The following is a 25,600-nucleotide window of genomic DNA, read 5'->3' as shown; positions in this document are numbered from 1 at the left end:
GATCCTTGAAGTGACTGGCTTGACCTTGAAGGAATTGGGGGCAGTGACGGCCGACAGGGAGCTCTGGTGTGGACTGGTCCATGAGGTCACGAAGAGTCGGAAACGACTGAACAAATAAAGAAGAACTCTTGACAAGTAGGATTTTAGCTCTAAAGCAAAGAGTACACGCCCAGGGTATTTCGTTTACAACCATTCAGGGAAAAGAGGCTCCACCTAAACATTAGGAAGAACTTCCTGACAGTAAGAGCTGTTCGACAGTGGAATACACAGCCCTGGAGAGTGATGGAGTCTCCTTCCCTGGAAGTTTTTGCGAAGAAGCTGGATGGCCATCTGTCAGGGGTGCTTTGATTGTGTTTCTGCATGGCATAATGGGGTTGGACTGGATGCTCTTGTAGTCTCTTCCAACTCTATGAGTCTGTGGTTCTTTTTGTAGAAAGGAACCCTCAAACAGAACGCAAGATAGAAAGTGGCCCGGCTGCACTTGACTCATGGTCCGCATGTTGCCCAGCTCTGCCTTTTAACTTCAGAAGCAGAACCATAGCATTACATTGCTGAAGTACTGCATCTTATTTAGCCCCCTCCTCTGCAACTCATAGAATCATAGTGTTTGTGATGACTCATGGGCCATGTAGTCCCGTTCCTGGTACTATTGAGGCAGATGAAGAGGAAAACTTGGGTTTCCCACCGTTTCAGCCAGAATTGGAGCCCTTGCACCTGCAAGATGTTTGCCAACAAGAAGTCAGCCAAACAAGCCTTGAGCAGAAATCTCCCCCATTTTCTCGCCGGGATTATTATAATCAAGATAGGGGCGCTCGAGAGGCGACTCGCCGGAGCGCCAGGATAGCTGCCAGACAATTAGCTGATTAAGTCTGCTTCCCTTGGGAAACTTTAAGGAGTCATGCATCTGGACACAGTATAGGTTTCGTTTCTTGTTCCCCAGAGAAAGTGTTCCTTGGCGGGAAAACAAGATCCTATATAGGTGTTTGCCCGCAAAGGAATCCTTGCGGAGTCAATTCGTCGGCTTGAGGAGTGAGATCGTGTGTAGACTTCGTACTCCAGTTCCCAGATCCCGGATCAAGTTTCCAGCCCAGCCTTGTACCATGGACTTCTATGGACTCAGTTTTTGATTCATGTTTGCCTTGTTTCAAGTTTGATCTGGCCAAGTTTCAAGTCTTGCCTTGCCTTGCGTTTTAAACCACGGACCTTGCTTCTCTGATTCAAGCCTTGTTTTCCAGTTTCCTTCGGATTTACCTTAAGCCTCAAAGACTATGGACAGTTCCCCACACTATTGCTTGTCGAATAGTGTGTGTTTTGGTGAAGTGGATTATAACTTTGGACTTTAATATCTCATATTGGACATTGTTTTCCTGGACTATATTTGACCTTTCCTGAAAGGTCTACTTCTGAACTATATTCTTCACTTGTTTTTATTGACTTTATATATTCCTTTAATAAAGATATTAGATAGATTCTGGTCTCTGCGCATGGTTATTGGTGCTCTGCAGCCTGGGTCCTGACAGTTTGACTCCGCCACCTTAAGCACCAATTAACCTAGGCCAGAATGTCTACTGGAACCGGGGCGGAAGCCCAACCACTCAGCTACACCATCTCCAAGGATGAAGTGGACAGAATCCGTGATACACTCCATACGCAGGAGGGAGAAATACGGGGCTTGAAGGAACGCGGAGCCCGTCTCCCTGCCCTGGCGCTACCAACCAAGTTTTCTGGAGAAGCTTCCAAGGTTCATGTTTTCCGTCGCCAATGCCAGGCATACCTAGAAGCCCGTCATGCCGAGTTTCCCCAAGAAGACGTCAAGGTGGCGTAGATTTACAGTCTCCTAGAAGGGCCAGCGGCCAATTGGGCGACGGCGCTATTTGATGAAGCCTCCCCGCACCTAAGTTCCACGCAAAACTTCCTGAATCACCTTAAGGCGACTTGGGGGATCGAGGACAATCTAGAGGCGGCTGGCCATAAACTCCGGCGCCTTTTCCAAGGGGACAGGCCCTTGTCCCAGTACATAGCCGAGTTCCGAGTGCTGGCCCAAAACACCGGTTGGAATGATATAGCCCTCAGAGGACAGTTTCGTGAGGGTCTCGACATTGAGATGCTGGAAGAAATCTCCAAGGTGGATCCTCCAAACTCTCTTGAGAGACTTATTGACCAATGTTTACGAGCCGAAGTCATGCTTGCCAACAGAAAACAGTGGCTCCGAGGCCAGAGTGGAAGAGCAGGAGTGAAACCTCCCGCTCCCGCCGGCATCCAACCACGTCCAGTGTGGAGACCCCCGCCACCAGCCCCATACCCCCGAGGAAGCGAGGAGGAGCCGATGCAGTTGGGCAATGTGCGTCCCAGACTAGATGTTGCCGAGAAGGCCCGCCGCCAACGTTTAAACCTCTGTTGGTACTGCGGAAACGGGGGCCACTTTGCCAGAGAGTGTCCAGCCAAAAGAAAGCCCGCCGCTCGTTTGGCGGTGGCGTCCTCCGTGGAGACGGAGACGGCCGAGGCGGCAGGCGCAAAGCCGGCGGGGGAAGCCAGCGACCGGGCGTAGAGAGGCTCGCCAACCCGGTCAGAAACCCCACTCAAGAGCCGCCAACCGGGGTCCTATTTCTCCTAGTGGTCACCTTGTGGTCAGCGAAAAAAGGACCCGTCATGATCCATGCCATGATAGACTCAGGAGCAACAAACAATTTCATCGATAGAGAGTATGCCGACTCTCTGGGATTACAATATCACGATTTCAAGAACGCCCGGGTGGTGCAAGCCATAGATGGCCGCCCCCTAAAGACAGGTCCAGTAAGCCAATGGTCTGAACCCACCAGAATGTGGATAAGGGAACACATGGAAGAGATTTCCTTCTTTGTTACCGAGGTTCCTCACTTCCCTGTGATTTTGGGAATTCCATGGCTGACACTCCACGACCCAAACATCTCCTGGACCAACAGAGAACTGCAGTTTGCTTCTAAATATTGCCAAAACCATTGTCTTGTAGCCAAGGTCTGCCATGCCACAGACGCTGAACCCATCATCACCTTGCCCAAGAAATACTCAGACTTTTGGGATGTTTTCAATGAAAAGGAAGCCGAGAAACTACCCCCGCATAGGCCCTATGATTGTGCCATTGACTTGGTGGAGGGGGCCCCGATCCCGCGAGGACACCTCTACTCCCTGACTGAACCAGAGCAAGAAGCTCTCAGGGAGTTCATAGAGTCAAACCTCCGCAAGGGGTTCATCAGACTCTCTCAATCCCCAGCCGCTTCCCCAGTGATGTTTGTGAAAAAGAAGTCAGGGGACCTACGCTTAGTTGTGGACTATAGAGCATTGAACAATATCACTAAGCGGAACCGCTATCCCCTGCCTTTGATCTCGGACCTATTAGACCGGCTTCGAGGGACCAAGGTTTACACCAAGCTGGATCTTCGGGGGGGCTTACAATCTAGTTCGCATCAGGGAGGGGGACGAGTGGAAAACCGCCTTCCAGACTAAATTCGGATTATTCGAGTCCCTAGTCATGAATTACGGTTTATGTGGAGCTCCCGCAACGTTCCAGCACTTTGTCAATGATATCTTTCAGGATTATCTAGATCGGTTCTTGATCATCTACTTGGACGATTTTTTGGTGTTTTCTAGATCACAATCAGAACATGAGAAACACGTCAGAATGGTGTTACAACGATTGCGGGATCATGGACTATATGCCAAGTTGGAAAAATGCGCTTTTGATCTACAAGAGGTAGAATTCCTGGGATACCGTGTCTCGCCACAAGGGCTCTCCATGGACCCGGCAAAGGTTTCAACAGTATTGGAATGGCGGGCGCCAACCAACAAGAAAGAGGTGCAGCGTTTCTTGGGGTTCGCGAACTACTACCGCAAGTTCATTCCAGACTTTGCCCGCTGGTCTGACCAAATCACCAGCTGCATCCGTGGAAAACAGCCCTTCCGCTGGACGGAGCAAGCAGAGGGAGGGTTCCAGCAACTAAAGAAGTTATTCACGTCCCAGCCAATTCTACAGCACCCTGATCCTAAAACCCCTTTTGTTGTGCAGGCTGACGCCTCCGATGTGGCAATTGGGGCTGTACTCATGCAACCAGTGGGAGAACATCTTCACCCTTGTGCCTTTTACTCCCGTCAACTAACAGCCCCAGAGAGAAATTACACTATTTGGGAAAAGGAACTTTTGGCCATAAAGGCAGCCTTTGAAAATTGGAGACATTGGTTAGAAGGGGCCAAATTTCCCATTGAGGTTCATACTGACCATCGTAATTTGGAACATCTAAGGACTGCTCGCAAGTTAAATCAGAGGCAGCAGCGCTGGGCGTTGTTTTTTGAGCGTTTTGACTTCCAGATCCATTATGTAACCCCTGCTCAGACCAAGCAAGCAGATGCTCTTTCACGGAAACCAGAGTATGCTGCAGGGCGCAGAGAAACCTTCGAATCTCAATTGCTACAGCCTGAAAACTTTGCCACGCTCACAGTGGGAAACACCAAATCCACTGCAATTGAACCAACTCCCTCTACTCCAGGACCCCTTTGTGCTCAAGAAATTAGAGCCAGTCAACAAGCAGACGCCTGGGCTCAGGACCAAATTCGCCAAGGACTACGTTTCCCTTTCTCACTTAAGGATGGACTATTATGCTACAGAAATCATGTCTACATCCCCCCAGGACCAGGCAGAGAAAAGGCACTTCGCCTGTGTCATGACTGCAAGCCAGCAGGGCATTTTGGACTATTTAAAACCATGCATTTGATCCTACGAGATTTTTGGTGGCCCAAAATCCGCAAGGATGTGGAAAAATATGTCAATACCTGCCCGATATGCCAGCGTTCCAAGACAAGAAGGGAGAAGCCCTCAGGGCTACTGCATCCCCTTCCTACTCCATCTCGTCCATGGGAGATAATTTCTGCGGATTTTATCACTGACCTACCACCTTCCCTTGGATTCACCACGATCCTAGTGGTGGTGGACCTTTTTACCAAGTTGGCCCATTTCATTCCCTGCGATGGCCTCCCCACGGCCAAAGAGACTGCAGATTTATTCCTTCAGCATGTTTTCAGACTACATGGATTGCCCAAGAGTTTAGTCACAGATTGTGGATCTCAATTCACCTCTCGTTTCTGGAAGGCACTACAAAAACTATTGGGCATAGACTCTCGTTTATCTTCAGCTCACCATCCCCAAACGGATGGGCAAACTGAGCGCACCAATGCCACTTTGGAACAATACCTTCGCTGTTATGTAAACTACCAGCAGGACAATTGGGCTTCCCTGTTACCTCTGTCAGAGTTTGCCTACAACAATGGTGTCCAGGCTTCAACTAAGGAAATCCCGTTCTTTGCAAACTACGGCTTCCATCCACGTTTCTTTCCTCCTGTCATTGAAACCTCAGAAGTCCCCGCAGCGGAGGACTGGCTGCAAGAACTCACAGCGGTGCAACAACTATTGCTCCAGCAACTGGACCAAGCCAAGGAGGACTATAAACGCCACGCTGACCATCATCGCCAGCCGGGCCCCGAAATCAAGGTAGGAGATCGGGTTCTGTCCACTCGCTTTTTGCCCTCCCACCGTCCCTGCCGGAAGCTAGATGCCCGTTTCATTGGTCCCTATCCAGTGGTGGCGCAACTTAACCCTGTGACTTTCAAACTCCAACTTCCGCGCTCTATGCGCATTCATCCAGTGTTTCACCGCTCCCTGCTCCTTCCGGCGGATGATGTGCGCCCTGATGCAGACCGGCCGGCCCCCACTCCTGTTTTGGTGGATGGGGAGGAGGAATTCGAGGTTCAGGACATTTTAGATTCTCGCTTCCACCGCCGCCGCCTTCAGTATCTCATTGACTGGGTGGGTTTTGGCCCCGAAGAACGCTCTTGGGAAGACGCTTCCACAGTCCATGCCCCCGATTTAGTCCGCCGCTTCCATCAGGCCTACCCTGCCAAGCCGCGGCCCCGCACCTCGGGAAGAGGGCCCTTTTTGGAGAGGGGCCTTGAGGAGGGGGATAGTGTGATGACTCATGGGCCATGTAGTCCCGTTCCTGGTACTATTGAGGCAGATGAAGAGGAAAACTTGGGTTTCCCACCGTTTCAGCCAGAATTGGAGCCCTTGCACCTGCAAGATGTTTGCCAACAAGAAGTCAGCCAAACAAGCCTTGAGCAGAAATCTCCCCCATTTTCTCGCCGAGATTATTATAATCAAGATAGGGGCGCTCGAGAGGCGACTCGCCGGAGCGCCAGGATAGCTGCCAGACAATTAGCTGATTAAGTCTGCTTCCCTTGGGAAACTTTAAGGAGTCATGCATCTGGACACAGTATAGGTTTCGTTTCTTGTTCCCCAGAGAAAGTGTTCCTTGGCGGGAAAACAAGATCCTATATAGGTGTTTGCCCGCAAAGGAATCCTTGCGGAGTCAATTCGTCGGCTTGAGGAGTGAGATCGTGTGTAGACTTCGTACTCCAGTTCCCAGATCCCGGATCAAGTTTCCAGCCCAGCCTTGTACCATGGACTTCTATGGACTCAGTTTTTGATTCATGTTTGCCTTGTTTCAAGTTTGATCTTGCCAAGTTTCAAGTCTTGCCTTGCCTTGCGTTTTAAACCACGGACCTTGCTTCTCTGATTCAAGCCTTGTTTTCCAGTTTCCTTCGGATTTACCTTAAGCCTCAAAGACTATGGACAGTTCCCCACACTATTGCTTGTCGAATAGTGTGTGTTTCGGTGAAGTGGATTATAACTTTGGACTTTAATATCTCATATTGGACATTGTTTTCCTGGACTATATTTGACCTTTCCTGAAAGGTCTACTTCTGAACTATATTCTTCACTTGTTTTTATTGACTTTATATATTCCTTTAATAAAGATATTAGATAGATTCTGGTCTCTGCGCATGGTTATTGGTGCTCTGCAGCCTGGGTCCTGACAGTGTTAGAAGAGACCTCGTGGGCCATCCAGTTCAACCCCTACCAAGAAGCAGAAAAATTGCATTCAAAGCACCCCTGACAGATGGCCATCCAGCCTATGCTTAAAAGCCTCCAAGGAAAGAGCCTTCACCACACTGCGGGGCAGAGAGTTCCACTGCTGAACAGCTCTCACAGTTAAGAAGTTCTTCCTAATGTTCAGGTGAAATTTCTTTTCCTGTAGTTTGAAGTCATTGTTCCGTGTTCTAGACTCCAGGGCAGCAGAAAACAAGTTTGCTTAGCTGTTGGGAGTGTGTTATTTAGATTTTTTAAAATCCACAGTGTCCAACAAGGGATAACAAGATTTCTCTGTCTGAAGATTATTTTTTCAAAGGTCTGCTTTGAATGAATTAAAGCAAACATTCCCCATCTCTTTGAGCACTATTTTAAGGATTTCATAACAGCCATAGTGCTCAAGCAGATTTTAATGGACGAATGTGTTCTCTCTGAGACTTGAGTCCCTAGTCATCTCAGAACTGATTAGATAATGGCAAACTTTACATCTGAACTTGTAACACATTTGAAGCCACTGAGTTCTAACCTTGGTCACTTCCAATGATTTGAAAAAAGAAAAAACTGTCTATTGCATGGTTTGATTTTAGCGAGTTAAATAGACCTCTGGAACAATTGGTGCTATTTCCATGATGGTGATGGGGTATGTGAAGTATTCAAGAAAACCACCAGTATCATGGACTGCAGAGTCTAAACACCCAAAGGCTTCCTGGATAAGTGGGCTTCGAATGTTTCGGTCTCACATCATGACGAACGCTGCCCAGGAGTGGTAGTGATAGACCAGCCAGCAGCCAATCAGGTAAAAACCAGGGGCAGTCTGCACTGTGCTAGAATTCAGCTTTCTTATATTCTACTAACGTCAGAATAGGTTTGTAAGAAGAAAGGAAGGCTCAAAAAAAGAGATCAATTCTCCTCCTTTGCTTGTTCTGTGTTATTCTTGCACATTTAATTTCTTCCATCACCAATGTGGAGTAGGAATGGAAAGAATACTCAGAAATGGAGTTTTAAAATATTTTTTCGAGTATTGAGAAGAATCCGGGCTTAATTCATGCATGATTGAATCCTGGACTGGCATCATCTTCACAGTTCAGGACATGTTCTGCTCACAATGGACTGTCTTTTCCTACACAGAAAATTCGGGGCGAATTTTGTACAGACTAAATCGCAAACTGCGAAGAGTCATTGTAAACTGAAGCTATTTCCCAACAGGAAAAAACTGCCTTGATGTATGTATCATTTGAAAAATAAAAGCAATAATATAACATTAAATTAGGGAGATCCAGTCTCCTCTCCTGCTTTACTTGGGTCCTTTTCTATATCATCTTGGAAATAGCACTACAAGCATTGGAAGATCTTGACTGTGATTCCTATTTTACTTCAGGACCTAAAAAAGTAATATATCATAGGACCTATTAGAAGCATGCTTATATCTTGATGAAGTACAGCTCCAAGCATTTTTAAATGATTATTTTAAGTCTGCTCATTAAAGCACCTCCTCCTATGAAGCTAAATCTAAAATAGCTTCTATTTTAGAAGAAATGCAGGATATAAATTGAATAAACAAGAAATTACCTTCATACAGTTAACACATTTGCAATGGTAATCACAATTGCTATTATGCTTATTTCAAGTAACGTACATACATTATTTCACTAATGGTTCAAGCATCCCTAAGGATTTCATAATTTGAGGAGATATTCAACCCAGGCAAGTAGAGCCTGGGATTTCTTCAGGATTATGACATCTCATTATCTTATCTAGCAACTAAAAGCCAGATTTCCTCTTGTCTCCACCTCTGTGGGAGACACCTGTCTTCCTCCTTTCATAATCATGAAACTTATTCTTTTTTTAAAAAAAAAACCCAAGGATTTTTCTGACTGTTAGGTGCAGAAATTTGCACCAAAAAGCAGACTTCACCATCGCACAAATGCAGATGTATCCACTAGATTTGGTTTTTCTGAGAATATTGCTGCAAAGCAAACAGCAATCATGACCTCATTGGTCTGAGGTCTTTCCAGGAAAGGGAGAGATGGGTGTGTTTTGTGAGACTGACCTTTGATGTCTCTGTGGATTTTCCTCTCACAATGAAGGTAGTCCAAACCCTTGAGAATTTCCCGCAGAATGGTGGCAATATAGGTCTCTTCTAAGGGACCAGGCTTGAGCTGCAAGAAAAGGCAGAACGAAAAGATGGCTGAGGGGTGGCTGAGCTGACACTGGAAATGAAAAATCTTAATCAAAATGTTGTCTAATCCCTCCTGCTTAATAACGCCTTCATCCGGATGTGTAAAATAATCATTACTTGGAGGGGTGGGGGGAAAAGAGAAGAAAACGAAGAATGCAATAGCAGTCAATACCATATGTATGAACTTCCAACTGGATTTGAATTGCTAAAGAACACCGGTAAGTTCCTTTATAACCAATTTGGAAAAACTGTATTTTATTGCGCAGAAAAGTATGAGGAATCTGTCTGAGATGGTAGTCCCATAATAGGACTTAATATTACGCTTCCTGGAATGAAGGTTGCCTTCACTTCAATTCTATGTTATAGGCTGAAAGTCAACATAGTTTGGGCAATCCCCGGGTTGCAAACAAAATAGGTTCTGTAGGTCAGGAGCCCCTGGGGGTGCAATGGGTGAAACTCTTGTGCCGGTAGTTCTGTTGACCAAAAGGTCAGCAGTTCAAATCCAGGGGGCGGGGTGAGCTCCAGTCTGTCAGCTCCAGCTTCCCATGCAGGGACATGAGAGAAGCCTCCCACAGGATGGTAAAATATCTGGGCGCTCTCTAGGCATCATCCTTGCAGATGGCCAATTCTCTCACACCAGAAGTGACTTGCAGTTTCTCAAATTGCTCCTGGCATGAAAAAAAGTAGGTTGTTTCTTAAGTTGAATTTGCATGTAAGTCAGGTAGATTTTTTTTAAGTGTAACTCCAGCTACATAGATAGATAGATAGATAGATAGATAGATAGATAGATAGATAGATAGATAGATAGATGAACTTTGGATAACATAGGGAAGATTTCACCTCATTTTCTGTCCCTGTGACAACTGGATTTTGGAAATTTTGTGCTGTTGTTGAAACAAGGATTGGTGATAAAGCTTCAATGGAGACACCTTTTCCCCATGATAATCTTACAAAAGTTAATGTCCCTTCCTAGGGGTAGATATCCTCTCAATTCATGGTGTCTCACTCCGTCTCTAACTAGGAATGTTTGTAACTTGGGGACTGCATGTATCAGAAAGAGAAAGAGATACAATCAGGTATCCACATTTATGGGGGGTTAGGGGCACAGGACTTACAGGAAACTGGAAAAGCCATAAATATCTTTAGAGCAGGTGGGCAAGCTTTGTCCCTCCAGGTGTTTTGGACTTCAACTCCCACAATTCCTAACAGCCTACCTGGAGAGACAAAGTTTGCTCATTCCTACTCTAGACACACCCCCCTGGCAACAGTATTTAACAGACACAAAAAGTACCCATACTTGCTGGGCAGATGTGCCTGGATGCATGTGTGTTACATTGCTTGCTTACTCATTCGGGAACAAGAAGATGGGTGAGGGGGTGGGAGAAGAGAGAGTGTGAGACCCAATGCATGCACCCTCCCTCTTCCTGACCCATCCCTCCCCACCTCCTGCCTATGCAAGTGAGAAAATACTCATGCACTCCCCCCCCCATCCCATCTCCTTTTCTTCCATCCATGCAAGTGAGAAAACACACATGCACCCTCCTCCCACGCTATTCCCCCTTATACATTCCTCTCTTGCATGACTGAGCCAACGCACAATCTCTCTCTCTATCCCAACGTGTGTTCTCCTCACCCCATTCCCTTCCCACTTTCTACCTGTGCAAGTCAGTGAATATGTGTGTCGTCCTCCCCTCTCATCTCCTTTCCCCATGTGAGTGAATGCACACACATGTGCTGCCCCATCCCTTTCTCCCTTCCATCCACACAAGGAAATATCCCGATGAACAGGCCCAGTCATCCTGTCAACTAAATTTCCATGTAGCAACATTGAGGTCTCTTTTAAATATGGTGTAGGGCAGCAAGGTGGGCGACAGCAAATACAGCAATCCACAAATAATCAAATCTGAAAATGCTTAACCTATAAATATGAAGGCCCAATGGTACATACTAGATCCAGTGCTGAGCCTCCTCCCAAGTACTCCATGATTATCCAGAGTTTGGTGCCCTGTGAGTTGGACAAAGATATTTTTTGTTTTAATGAAAATCTTTACTGAAACATAGACAACAAAGACTGCATCCCAGATCCAGCACAATGAAGAACACTGAACTGCTATTTCCTAACTATTCAAATAAGAAATTGACGACTCATAGGACAACAATTATAATAGCATAGGTAAAGGTTTTCCCCTGATATTAAGTCTAGTTGTGTCTGACTCTGGAGGTTGGTGCTCATCTCCATTTCTAAGCCAAAGAGCCAGTGTTGTCCGTAGACACCTCCAAGGTCATGTTTCCAAAAATCAACATGTAAGGGGGAGCAAGAAGGTTGAATCTTTTGTTTATATAACTGATAAATTTGCACCAAATCTCTTAGAATTTATTATTAAAAGGTCTTGATTATCTTTAATAACTTTCATTTTTTCCAAATCATTTTTCCATGAGTACGATGTTTCAGATTCTACCTAATGACTGCGAAAGTGACAAGGCAAAAAGGCCTTTCTAATTATGTGAAATATCTAAATGTCCTGTCAAACATACAATAAACTCTTTTTGAAACAGAAACTCATTTGTATGACAGAAAAGAAATAGAGATTCTAACATTGGTAATAAAGAAATTGTGATGTAATTTTACTGATTTTACTGTGAGTACTAAATTCCAGAAATGAAATACTTATGGATTCACATACGCTAGGTGGTAAGACCACATTGGTGCCAACTATTCCCATCTGAGCCTTTAGAAAATATTTTCAGGCATGAGAGTAAAATACCACAGATTTATTAATTCTATGTGATGCTCTTTCATATTTGAGAACATGGCTTTCATTGGTCCTTTTAACCACACATTTTTCCATTCAGAATCTGGAATGGTTTTACCTACATCTTTTTCTCATACTAATTTTGTTCCTATATTATTAAAAAATTCCCCGTACCCCAACAATCCTACCCTTGCCATTTTCTCCTTTTGACATATTAGACTTTTGGTAAAGATGCAACTAACAAATAACTAATCTACTATCCCCAATTTTTTCTTTTTCTTCTCCCCTTTTCTCCCTGCCTTCTACTCTCCTAGTAAAAGTTCAATAAAAATTATCTGGAGAAAAAACTAAGATTAGAAATGTATATAGCCTAGAAAGCATGTATTCAATGTCAGTTTCATTCAGTAGCATGAACAGCTCAAACAGCAGGGAGATGAATTATTTGCACAAATATCCCATTTCCTCTTTTTAATACAGATTCTGAATTTCACTTAGATTAGAGAAATGTCCAACAAACTAAACATATCCTTATACTGACAACTGATATTTTTACTGAAACTGATGTTAGCTGCATAAAGATTTCTGAAAATGTTATTTTAACATGATCACTGCTCCTTACTTACTGATGCACTGATGTGTTTGTCACAAAATGCAGGAGAAGAGAAGCCTATGAAATTCCTGATTGAGGACTATAGGAAGGTCCTCAAAGTGCTCTGAAACCATAAATTGGCATCTTTTCCACTTTCATCTCCAAATCTCTGAAAAACGCACATGCTAAACTAAAACAAGCAAGCAATCATGTGACAAATTCCACATTTTCCCATTTTGGTAAATCAATTGCAACCCAAGCATGCCACCCAGGTTTCCTTTGGAGATTTCTTTACCTTCAAGTAGGAACCATAGTAGCGGGTGATATAGGGGCTGTCGCACTGGCTAAGCACCGTAATCTCTTGCTGGATATCCTCAATCTCATCTTCAGCCTCCTCAAGGTCAATGATCTTGATCGCTACCACTTCCTTAGTGCGGTTATCAATTCCTTTGTACACCTCTCCAAAAGACCCTTTACCGATCCTTTCCAGCTTGGTGAAGAGTTCCTCTGGATCAACCCTAGAGTGCTGGGTTAGCAGAAAAAAAGTATGATTGGAAACAAACGTGAAAAGAAAACACAAGATTTCTTTTAATCCTCAATGCTTTCCATAGCAATACAAGTGTTTCAGTGACTAACAGAATGCAAAAGCCACCTTATTATTTAATAATCCCAAAAAGCATACAACTTTTGAAGTACACTCAGCACAAAGGAGGAGTAGAAATCTTTGGCTTTCCGGATATTCTAAACCATAATTCTCACAGCCCCTTATTATTGACCAGGCTGAATGGGCCTTATGGGAGTTGTAGGCCAAAATGTTGGTGGGTGGAATGGTCCTACACAGAGTAAGCGCACAAAAGAGACTCAACAAAGTGTGTCTTCCAATAAAGTATGGATGAATGTATGCAATTTGCTTGAGATGGCGATAGTCCTTAATCAAGTTAGACTAGACAGGAGTTTTGAAACATTGAACTATGTAACAAAATTTGAAAAAGGTTCTGTCCCTGGCTTGAAAGTGTTGTTTCCTGTTTAATTGTGCTGTACTTACTTTGAAAGTAGTTGTTATACTCCAGAAACTACATTTTTGTTGAAGTGGTTGATATTCTATGAGATATTCATTGAAAACCTGTAGCAAAATGTGCTGCAGGATGTCCCGCAAAAACAAAGTTTTTACAATTTAATAAACTTTTTCCATGTTTTTATGATAGAACCAATTAGGAAATGACATTTATAACCCAGGAACAAAAACTGTGTTACAAACCGTTATTAGTTGTGACAAACTCACCATGTTCAGATGTAAGACACTTTAAATACCAGTTGTGTTATGTTAGTGTGAAAATCCACAATTCAGGAAGTGGCCTGCTGAATCAGATGATCAGCCTATTCATCTGATTCAGTTTAGGGTTGACCTACAGAACTAGAGATGTAGGACAAGCATGGTTACTATTACAGCTCTACTTCTGTAGGTCGACCCTAAGCTGATTCTCATACAAACATGACACAAGTATTAACTATGTCTCTTAACTTTGTAAATACAGTAGTCTCACTTATCCAACATAAATGGGCCAGCAGAATGTTGGATAAGTGAAAATGTTGGATAATAAGAAGGGATTAAGGAAAAGCCTATTAAACATCAAATTAAATTATGATTTTACAAATTAAGAACCAAAACGTCATGTTTTACAACAAATTGATAGAGAAAAGCAGTTCAATACATGGTAACGTTATGTAGTAATTACTGTATTTATGACTTTAGCACCTAAACATTGCAATGTATTGAAAACATTGAATACAAAAACAGTGACTACTAAAAGGCAGACTGCATTGGATAATACAGAATGTTGGATAAGCGAAAGTTGGATAAGTGAGACTCTACTGTACTCAAATGGCTTGCCATTTTATTCAATGTTTGTGCAACAGGGAAAACTTGGATTAATTTCTGGGGGAAATTAGAATTCAGTTGCAAACTCACAGATCCACTTCCATGAGAATCACACACTTAAGACCTCCCTTGAAATGTGGTCTCTCTTCCAATGTAGTAACACACGTTCAAGGATATAGTAGGCTCCACCAGATAACACACAAAGCCTTCTTTTGCATTTTTATATATACTTTCCACTTGAAACCGAAGCCTATTCTACAAACTAAAAAGATGCAATTCCCAAAATAACAATTTTCATCCTGGAACTAACAAAATGTTACATTTACCCCAACTTTACTTTTACAACAAGATAGATTTTCTTGTTGTTCCATCATTATATTTATTTGAAGAAATGATCAGTTGTTGTGACAATTTGGCTCGATCAGCACTTTTGAACAGAGTTTACCAGAGCAAAGGTTTCCAGGAAATCACAGGTGTTTAAAATAGAACCAATTACAACTGGCCATTGAAGGGGGAGAGGAAAAAATGCACAGCTCTATAACAGAAGCTCTGGTCTGCAACAAAATCCATATTTTGGAGCATCAGCTTTCAGATGCTAAAAGGAAGTTTTTTAATTTTTAGGACTAAGACATGCAGGTTCATCATATTCATACAGTACATCTACACCAGGCATGGGCAAACTTTGGCCCCCCAGTGTTTTGAACTTCAGCTTCCACAATTTCTAACAGCCTACTGGAGTTGAAGTTTATAATACCTGGAGGGTCGAAGTTTGTCCATGCCTGATCTACACTGAAGAATGAACACTGTTTGATACCCACTTTAATTGCATGGGCTCAATGCTACGGGATCATGGGAGTTTTAGTTTTTCAGGGTCTCTATTCTTCTCTGCCAAAGAGTGCTAGTACCTCACCAAACTATAACTCCCAGAATTCCAGAGCATTGATTGAGTCACCACAGTCAAGTTGGCATCAAACTGCATTAATTCTATAGCACAGATGCACCCTTGACTGCCCAGTCATTAGTTCAGGTGCTCCAGCCTATCGGATTATGAGAATTGGAAAAGCACCATCTTTTAATGATGCCATTATTTCTTCAATTGTAAGATGCACTGTAATTTCAGTACCCCACTACCAATAATAAAAACACATGGGATACACCTGTAATTCTAATACGCACCTCATTTTTGATATGTTTATATAAGAAAAATGTGTCTTAAAATTGAAGAACTATAGTAGCTTTTGAGTTGTTCCCCCTAGATTTGCCAAAGGGCCCATGAGAACAGCAGTAGGAGTGAGAACATGACAGCAGCAAGGAAGGGCTTTCACATCCACCCCAACATTTCTCTTCACTGTCCTACCGCCAAGATAATCTGCTGCAAATCACACCTGTGAGATCATTTGATCAAAAAGAACACATTTTAAAGAGCAGAATTACACAAAGTATGCAAATTAGCTTTCTCAGTAATTTATACTCCTGCTGCAACAGTACTTTTGTAGAAGGGGAAGAGCACAGATTATTATACACACACCCTGGAATATATAAATTTCCCGCACCTGGCATGTGCACAACTGTGAAAAGCTATGGTATAAACTCAACTGTAAAAGCATTAACCATAGCCACACCTATTTTGGTTCCTGATCTACGTTAGATTTGAATCCCAGGCAAAGAAAGAGTCTCTTGTTGTGAATAATTAAACTGATAAGTTACCATTAAGAAACGTTTGGACATGGTACAAGAGATAAACTGCCTCTCCTACAATGACGTAAGGACCTTTTCTGCCTTCCCACACACTGTGGGTGCTGTTCCATTGTAGAATTAATGCAGTTTGACACCACTTTAATTGCAATGGTTCAATGCTATTGAATCATGGGGGTTGTGGTTTTGCAAGGTCTTTAGACTTCTCTGCCAAAGAGTGCTGGAGCCTCACCAAACTACAAATCCCACAATTCCATAGCACTGAGCCATGGAAGTTACAGTGGCGTCAAACTGCATTAATGCTACAGAGTAGATGTGCCCTTTAACACAGTTCTCTCCTTCTCTAGAAAAGAAGAGGGCAAATAAAATGTTCTCACATCTCTACAGAAGCACCCAAACAACCAAAGACCTATGAATAAATCCATGCTAGAACAAGAGATTGGGAAAAGAACAAGAGTGATGAAACAGAAGCACATTCGGAGAGGAAAAAGAGCCAACATTTTATATTATTAAGAAAAGACAACAGCAGAATCTAAGGACATTATGAAAAAAATTGACAGACAAAAGGATGAGATGGACATGTATTGTGATTGTTAGCTGCCTTGAGTCCCCTTGAGGAGAAAGGTGGGATATAAATAAAAATAAAAATAATGATGATGATATAAACAAAGGGCTAGAACCTGATACCAACTTAGAATCATAGAATCTTAAGAGTGAATCCATTCTGCCATACAGGAAAGCACAATCTAAGCACTCCCAACAGATGGCCATCCAGCCTCTACATAAAAACCATCCAAGAGGGAGACTCCACCACGCTCCAAGGCAGCATATTCCACTGTTGAACAACTCTTACCATCACGAAGTTCTTTCTAATATTCCAGTGGAATCTCTTTTCCTGCTTCATGAGTCCTTTGCTCTGTGCACTCATCTCTATGGTGGCAGGAAACAAGCTTGCTCCTTCCTCACTGCGACACCTTTTCAACTGTTTAAACATGGATCTCATGTCCCCTCTCAGATGCCTTTTCTCCAGCCTATACTTACCAGCTCCCTAAGCCGCTCCTCGTAAGACTTGGTGGCCAGACCTTTGATCATTAGGGCCGCTTTTCTCTGGATACATTCCAACTTATCCATATCCTTCTTGAGCTGCAGTGCCCTGAACTGGACACAGAGTTATTCCAGGTGAGGTCAGACCAAAGCAGAATAGAGCGGGACTATGACTTTCCTTGATTTAGACACTATACTCCTATTGACGCAGTCTAGGATCCTGTAAACTGAGAATATGTCTTGATCTGACAAGAGCCTTTAAAAAGACTCTGTTCAGCAGTGATTTCCACACTTCTGTCTCAGTGTCTCAACACCGCCTTCCTGCAAAATGATGCTTTTAGGTTCCTTCTAAAATCCAAGTTATCCCTCACCCTTACCACAAACCCTATTGTGCTAAACAGAAAAATAGAAGAATAAGAGGACACATTATGCAATGCAGTAGTTAAAGTTAAACAATACTTCACACAAAAACTAAGCTTTCAAATTCCATCCTTCACTAGTCAATTCTACACCTGAGAATAAAGAAACATGCAAGGTTCACAAGACTGACACAGATCAATGCTGCATATCCCAGGAATTGAATCCCATCCTTTTAGTAAAGATAAAAGTTTTCCCCTGACATTAAGTCTACTCGTGTCTGACTTTGGGGGTTGGTGCTCATCTCCATTTCTAAACCGAAGAGTCGGCATTGTCTGCAGACACTTCCAAGGTCATGTGGCTGGCATGACTGCATGGAGTGCTGTTACCTTTCTGCCACATTTGCATGTTTTCGAACAGCTAGGTTGGCAAAAGCTGGGACTAACAGCAGGAACTCACCTGACTCCCCGGATTTGAACCGCCAGCCTTTCAGTCACCAAGTTCAGCAGCTCAGCGGTTTAACCTGCTGCGCCACAGGGGGCTCCTACCCATCCCTTTACTGTATGTGAATAACTGCTTCTCTGCATTTTATGGGACTGGGGCAATGGGTTAAACCCTTGTGCCGGCAGGACTGTTGACCTGAAGGTTGGGTTTCTGACTTGAAGGTTGCTGGTTTGAATCCAGGGAGAGTGAGGATGAGATCCCTCTGTTAGCTCCAGTTCCCCATGTGGGGACATGAGAAAAGCCTCCCACAAGGATGATAAAACATCAAAACATCAGGGTATTCCCTGGGCAACGTCACTGCAGACAGTCAATTTTCTCACACCAGAAGCGACCTGCTGTTTCTCAAATTGCTCCTGACACGAAAAAAACCCTTCCACCAAGTTGACTATGTGAGTCAATTAAAATGGAAAGGCAAGTACACTGCCTGCAAAAATATAATGCTATTCTTTTGTGAGATTCACAACACTCCTTTAAAGCCATGCTTCTCCTTTTGCAAGGTGGTGAGTTAAGAATGAAGTCTATTATTATTATTATTATTATTATTATTATTATTATTATTATCCCACTTTGCTCTCTTAAAAGATATTCAAAATGCTAAAAACAATGCTAAAAACAATGTAATCTACATGTTACAACACAAAACCTACAACACAGTAACACTACGACAGAGTGAAACACTGGACTAATAAAAACAGTAAACTATTAAAACACATAAAATGCTACATAGTAATTCCTGGCTCGTTCTTAACTTTGTAGTTTTCTTTGTTTACTCCTTAAGACTATTAGATTTCTAGCTGACTTTGAAGAAATTACTCCAATCTCTCACAAGTATAAAATTTTAAAAGAGAAATTCTAAAATGATATTCATTCCATTCTCAGTGGGTTCATAAAACCGCACCACATTTTTTTCTCCTTGAACTGACACATATCTACTAGTTATTCGCTGGTTAGGATGTTGGCTCTCCAAGCATATGTAAATAAAAAAGCCATTTGTAAACATCTTTGGAGATTGTAACCTGAAATCGCCTGCCATGTTTATTTTTGACTCAGCCTCAGTTCAGTTCAACCTGAAATTGAGGAATGTTCATCTACTATTATGCTAAAAGAAGTCTGATTCTTAACTGATTTACGGTAGCTTTCCTGTTCTTCTGCAAAGAGGCTAATACTCTGAGAAACTCTTAATTCCGATTTGCTCAAGAATTACAATGAAATGACTTACAGAACTGACAAAACCTGATCAAAAGAACTGGAATCATCTGGTGCAGTATTTAATCTTTTAACAAGAGGATGCTTCAGAACTATCCAAATGCTTAAAACACTAAAAATAAATGAAGGTGACTTTCCAACAGATCTCAGAGCCATAATGAACCACACATTTTCAGAAAACAGGAAGGTTGCAGAAACAAAGAGAAGCTGGCAGGGCTATCACAAGGACCATCCTTCTAACAGGCAATATATTGGATTAATATACAGTAGAGTCTCACTTATCCAACATAAACAGGCCGGCAGAACATTGGATAAGGGAAAATATTAGATAATACAGAGGGATTAAGGAAAAGCCAATTAAATGTTATGATTTTACAAATTAAGCACCAAAACATCATGCAATTATTGTATTTATGCATTTAGCACCAAAACATCTCAATGTATTGAAAATACTGATTACAAAAACATTGACTACTAAAAATCTGACTATAAAATAAAGATAGAATTGCATAAAATGAACTTATAGTATTGGAAGTTAAATCCATAAAAAGTTAGTCCTTGCTGCCTAAAGAAACAGTTGTGGATCCGGGCGGGAGGCAGACTGCATTGGATAATCCAGAACATTGGATAAACGAAGGTTGGATAAGCGAGACTCTACTGTATTAATAAATTGGATCATTGGAAAGACAGGTGGACCAATGTCAGCATGCTGGAAGAAGCAGAGACCATCAGCATTGAAGCGAGCTCCTACACCATCAACTCCACTGGACTGGCCATGTTGTCCAAATGCCTGCTCACCGTGTCCCAAAGCAGTTACTATACTCCCAACTCAAAAATGAAAAACGGAATGTTGGTGGACAGGAAAAAAGATTTAAAGATGGGCTAAAAGCTAACCTTAAAATCTGTGGCATAGACACCGAGAACTGGGAAGCCCTGGCTTTTGAACACTCTAGCTGGAGGTCAGCTGTGACCAGTAGTGCTAAGGAATTTGAAGAGGCCCGAATAGAGGGCAAAGGGGAGAAACATGCCAAGAGGAAGGTGCATCAAGCCAACCCTGACCAGGACTGCCTTCCACCTAGAAACCGATGTCCTCACTGTGGAAGAATAGGATCAAGAATAGGGCTCTACAGTCACCTACATATCCACCGCTAGGACACTGCACCTGGAAGACAATCATACTCAGACGAGTGATCACCTAAGTAAGTAAGGATTGGATTAAGCCAATTTATGAACGTCAGGCAGTCCATGAGTTACAAACATCCGACTTGCCAATGACTCCTAGTTAAGAACGGGGCTGAGACAATAGGAAGTGAGAGAAGGGAAATTCACTCCAAGTGATCATGGGAAAACAGTATCTCTACTGAAGCTTTATCTCCAATCCTTGTTTCCAAAACAAGCCAAATTTTTCAAAATCCAATGATCACAGGGACAGAAAATGAGGTGAAATCTTCTGAACAGGGGTACAGACAGCTAAACAAACATCACCGGGGTGTTAATGCTTCCCTACGCTATCCAAAGCTACATGTGTGTGTGTGTTTAACCCAAGGGTTTAACCCATTGTGCCGCCGGGGGCTCTGAACCTTTATCCTGGGATGTAGGGCCTGTTTGTAAGGGCCCTGAAAGGCTACCAAAATGAAAGAACTGAGAATGCAAGGAGTAAGAAGCTGTTTTCTGCAAGGTCCTCAAGCACCGTATTCTTATAAAGAAAACACACTCCACTGATGGCAAGAGGGGCATTACACCTGTGCAATTCCAATTGTAAAAGAGGTGATCCAAGGAAGGCATTATCCGGAGATGTATTAGCTGTCAAGTACATTGGGGATGGACACAGCCCGTGTGCATATTGGCCAAGTTCTCATGCATTGCATTCATTTGGGTGTTTCTGTTAATCTGTTTATATAGTAAGAAAATTCAACAAATGCCACGTTCAGACTCTGCAGGAGTCTACCGTATATCATGGACAAGTCTACATAAGGACCACCAAACGCAGCATTGCCCAAACACGAATCAAGGAACATGAAAGGCACTGCAGACTAAAATAGCCAGAGAAGTCAGCCATAGCAGAGCACCTGGTGAACCAACCTGGACACAGCATATTATTTGAGAACACAGAAATACTGGACCACTCTAGCAACCACCATGTCTGACAACACAGAGAAGCCATTGAAATCCACAAGCATGTGGACAATTTCAACAGAAAGGAGGAAACCATGAAAATAAACAAAATCTGGCTACGAGTATTTAAAAAAAAACTCTAAAATCAAGACAGCAAATAAAGAACAATACTCTGAAAACAGGGGAATTCCAGGGATTAAACAATCAGGGCCAGCTAACACCTCCCAACAAAGGATTTCCCAGGCAGTAAGCAGCCAGGCCTTGAAGCTGAAAACCTATTCAGTGCTAATAAGGTGGCCAATTAAAACGTTTACACCTGCCTCAAACAAACAAGTTTTTTCTCCCACGCTGTACCTTCCATTGATATATAAACACCACTTGCATAGTTTTCCAACAGCCCTCACAACTTCTGAGGATGTCTGCCATAGATGCAGGCGAAACGTCAGGAAAGTATGTTTCTGGAACATGGCCATACAGCCCGGAAATATAGTTTTTACTTACCTGGTTGGCAAATTCCCTCAGGTGAGCCATAGCTGGAGATTGGCACAAGACCCATGCACTGACCAGTCCTCTCAAATAGAAGAGGGTTTTCTATCTCTTGTTGGGATCACTTAAACTATGAACAAAACATAGGGAAAAATACAAAAAGGCTGTTGTTTAAATTGGCACCATAAAAGATAAAAGAGCTGCACTGAGGAGAGAAAAATCAAAATTTTAAAATAATAATAATGATGATGATGATGATGATGATGTTGAAAGCTTTCGTGGTCGGAATCACTGAGTTGCTGTGAGTTTTCCAGGCTGTATGGCCATTTTCCAGAAGCATTATCTCCTGATATTTCACGCACATCTATGGCAGTCCTCCTCAGAGGTTTTGAGATATACTGGAAACTAGGCAAGGGGGGTTTATTTACCTGTGAAAGGTCCAGGGTGGGAGAAAGAACTCTTGCCTGTTGGAGGCATGTGTGAATGTTGCAATCAATCACCTTGATTAGCATTTAAAAGGCCTTGTAGCTTCAAAGCCTGGCTTCTTCCTGCCTGGGGGAATGTGTTAGCTGGCCCTGAATGATAGGATGTGTTAGCTGGCCCTGAATGTTTCATGCCTGGAATTCCCCTCTTTTTAGAATGTTGTTCTTTATTTACGGTCGTGAGTTTAGAGTTTTTTAACACTGGTAGCCAGATTTTGTTCATTTTCATGGTTTCCTCTTTTCTGTTGAAATTGTGGATTTCAATGGCTTTTCTGTGTAGTCTGACATGGTGGTTGTCAGAGTGGTTCAGCATTTCTGCATTTTCTAATAATATGCTGTGTCCAGTTTGGTTCATCAGGTGCTCTGCTATGGCTGACTTCTCTGGTTGAGTTAGTCTGTGGTGCCTTTCATGTTCCTTGATTCCTGTTTGGGTAATTTTGTGTTTGGTGGTCCTTATGTAGACTTGTCCACAGCTGCATGGTATACGGTAGACTCCTACAGAGGTGAGAGAATCCCTCTTGTTCTTCGCTGAACATAGCATTTGTTGTCGAGCTTGGTTCATCGGGTGCTCTGCAATGGCTGACTTCTCTGGTTGATATAGCTTACAGTGCCTTCCATGTTCCTTGATTTCGTGTTTTCCCCCAGGCAGGAAGCAGCCAGGCTTTGAAGCTGCAAGTCCATTAAATGCTAATCAAGGTGGCCAATTGGAACATTCCCACTTTCCTCCAACAAGCAAGAGTTCTTTCTCCCACCCTGTGGTGCATTCCACAGATAAATAAACACCAATTGCCTCGTTTCCAATAGGCCTCACAACTTCCAAGAATGCCTGCCACAAATGTGAGTGAAACATCAGGAGAGAAAGAGTCTGGAACATGGCCGGACAGCCCGAAAGACTCACAGCAACCCAATGGCAACAGTATTGTTCCACTTTGAATGCCACGGCAACATCCTATGGAATAACATGGTTTATTGTCGAGATAATCATGAGCAGCAAATACATACAATGGAACTATGGTGTGCATCTAAAGGAGGCCTGGTCAAGCCTGGGCCCTCAATCCAGGTGTTTTGGACTTCAACTCCCACCCTTCCTCACAGCCTCAGGCCCCTTCCTTTTTCCCCTCAGCCGCTTAAGCGGCTGAGGGGAAAAAGGAAAGGGCCTGAGGCTGTGAGGAATGATGGGAGTTGAAGTCCAAAACACCTGGATTGAAGGCCCAAGTTTGACCAGGCCTGCTGTAGATACAGCCTGAATTACCACAAGAGTTTTAACCTTATAGATCTATTGATACCCTAAGAGTGGGTTTTTTTGTGTTTATATATAATTACATATATATCATAATACCTTTCTGCTGAACACACTGCACCATAATGGTATAGAATGGACAGAATCTATTGGTGCGCCCCCCCATCCCGTCAGATGGTATCGCCCACAGAGGTTCGAATCCCCCCCGCAGTGACGCAATGGGCCTGCCCTCACCCCAGAGAGAGATAGAGAGCTCCACCCAGCCCCTTGGAGACACCTTGCCATGGCAACGGGCTGCTGCTGTCCCGCCACCCTCCCTCCGCGCAGAGCTAGCCGCGTTCCATTGCCCTTCTCCTCTCACCTGCGCCCCGCTGTTCCGGACCCATCCTCCCTCCCTCCGCTCTCACACCAGCCCAGGATAGTGATAGAACTCGGGAACAGCAAACGGCAAGGGCGGCAGGCAGAGTGAGAGGGAAAGGGAGGGAGCGGGAGGGCAAACAGCCATGCGCGGGAACCTCTCACAGAACGAGGCCTTCTGGGAGAGGTAGTTCTTCGCTCCCGGGCTTCCGTAGGGACGCAGGTAAGCAAAGACTGCAATAACCGTCGTGCATTGCGAGAACCCGCGGCAAGCATATCCAGGCGCGGAGGCGTCTGGGAAAGAGAGTCTGTTAAGAGACACAAACAGAGGCACATCACTGGTTTGCTGTGGATTTTCAGGGCTGTATGGCCATGTTCCAGAAGCATTCTCTCCTGACGTTTCGCCGACATTTATGGCAGGCATCCTCAGAGGTTATGAGGTTTGTTGGAAACTAGTCAAGTGGGGTTGCTGTGAGTCTTTCGAGCAGTATGGCCATGTTCCAGAAGCATTCTCTCCTGACGTTTCGCCGACATTTATGGCAGGCATCCTCAGAGGTTGTGAGGTTTGTTGGAAACTAGTCAAGTGGGGTTGCTGTGAGTCTTTCGAGCAGTATGGCCATGTTCCAGAAGCATTCTCTCCTGACATTTCGCCGACATTTATGGCAGGCATCCTCAGAGGTTGTGAGGTTTGTTGGAAACTAGTCAAGTGGGGTTGCTGTGAGTCTTTCGAGCTGTAAGGCCATGTTCCAGAAGCATTCTCTCCTGACGTTTCGCCGACATTTATGGCAGGCATCCTCAGAGTTTGTGAGGTTTGTTGGAAACTAGTCAAGTGAGGTTGCTGTGAGTCTTTCGAGCTGTATGGCCATGTTCCAGAAGCATTATCTCCTGACGTTTCGCCCACATCTATGGCAGGCATCCTCAGAGGTTGTGAGGTCTGTTGGATCTAGTCAACTGGATCCAGGGTGGGAGAAAGAACTCTTGTCTGTTGTGCTGTCGAAGGCTGGAATCACTGGGTTGTTGTGGGTTATCCGGGCTGTATGACTATGTTCCAGAAGCATTCTTTCCTGACGTTTCGCCCTCATCTGTGCCAGGTATCCTCAGAGGTTGTGAAGTCTGTTGGAAAACAATGCAAGTGGTGTTTATATATCGATGGAAGATCCAGGGTGGGAGAGAGAACTCTAGTCTGCTTGAGGCAAGTGTGAATGGTGCAATTGGCCACCTTGAATAGCATTGAATAGCCTTGCAGCTCCAAGGCCTGGCTGATTCCTGCCTGGAGGAATTCTTTCTTGGGAAGTGATTAACTGGCCCTGATTGTTTCATGTCTGGAATTCCCGTTTTCTGAGTGTTGTTCTTTATTTACTGTCCTGAGTTTAATGCTGGTAGTCAGAATTTGTTCATTTTCATGGTTTCCTCCTTCCTATTGAAATGGTCCACGTGCTTGTGGATTGCAGTGGCTTCTCTGTGACATGGTGGTTGCTAGAGTAGTCCAGCATGTGTATGTTCTAAAATAACAAGCATGTGGACAATTTCAACAGAAAGGAGGAAACGATTAAAATGAACAAAATCTGGCTACCAGTATTTTAAAAACTCTAAAATCAGGACAGTACATAAAGAACAACACTCAGAAAACAGAAGAATTCCAGACATTAATCAATCAGGGCCAGCTAACACCTCCCAACAAAGGATTCCCTCAGGCAGGTAGCAGCCAGACTTTGAAGCTGAAAGGCTATTCAATGCTAATCAGCGTGGCCAATTGAAACAT

General features: G+C 43.6%; 1 protein-coding gene across 1 annotated transcript in view; it reads right to left on the bottom strand.

Annotated features, from left to right (window-relative positions):
- Positions 1-23,993, bottom strand: part of stk25 (serine/threonine kinase 25) — a 31,823-nt gene extending 7,830 nt beyond the window's left edge. The window contains exons 1-5 of the mRNA XM_008106338.3: positions 23,843-23,993; positions 21,775-21,889; positions 12,769-12,999; positions 11,080-11,136; positions 9,003-9,111 (exon numbers count right to left, since the gene is read on the bottom strand). Of these exons, the coding sequence (XP_008104545.1) occupies positions 9,003-9,111; positions 11,080-11,136; positions 12,769-12,999; positions 21,775-21,804 (427 nt within the window). The 5' untranslated portion in view covers positions 21,805-21,889; positions 23,843-23,993. The remainder of the gene's footprint in view (positions 1-9,002; positions 9,112-11,079; positions 11,137-12,768; positions 13,000-21,774; positions 21,890-23,842) is intronic.
- Positions 23,994-25,600: the final 1,607 nt, after the last annotated feature.

This window comes from Anolis carolinensis, chromosome 3 (genome assembly GCF_035594765.1).
Source record: "Anolis carolinensis isolate JA03-04 chromosome 3, rAnoCar3.1.pri, whole genome shotgun sequence".
Lineage (NCBI taxonomy): Eukaryota > Metazoa > Chordata > Lepidosauria > Squamata > Dactyloidae > Anolis > Anolis carolinensis.
Note: the sequence above shows the minus strand (reverse complement) of the source record. Positions and strands in the feature narration are given on the sequence as shown.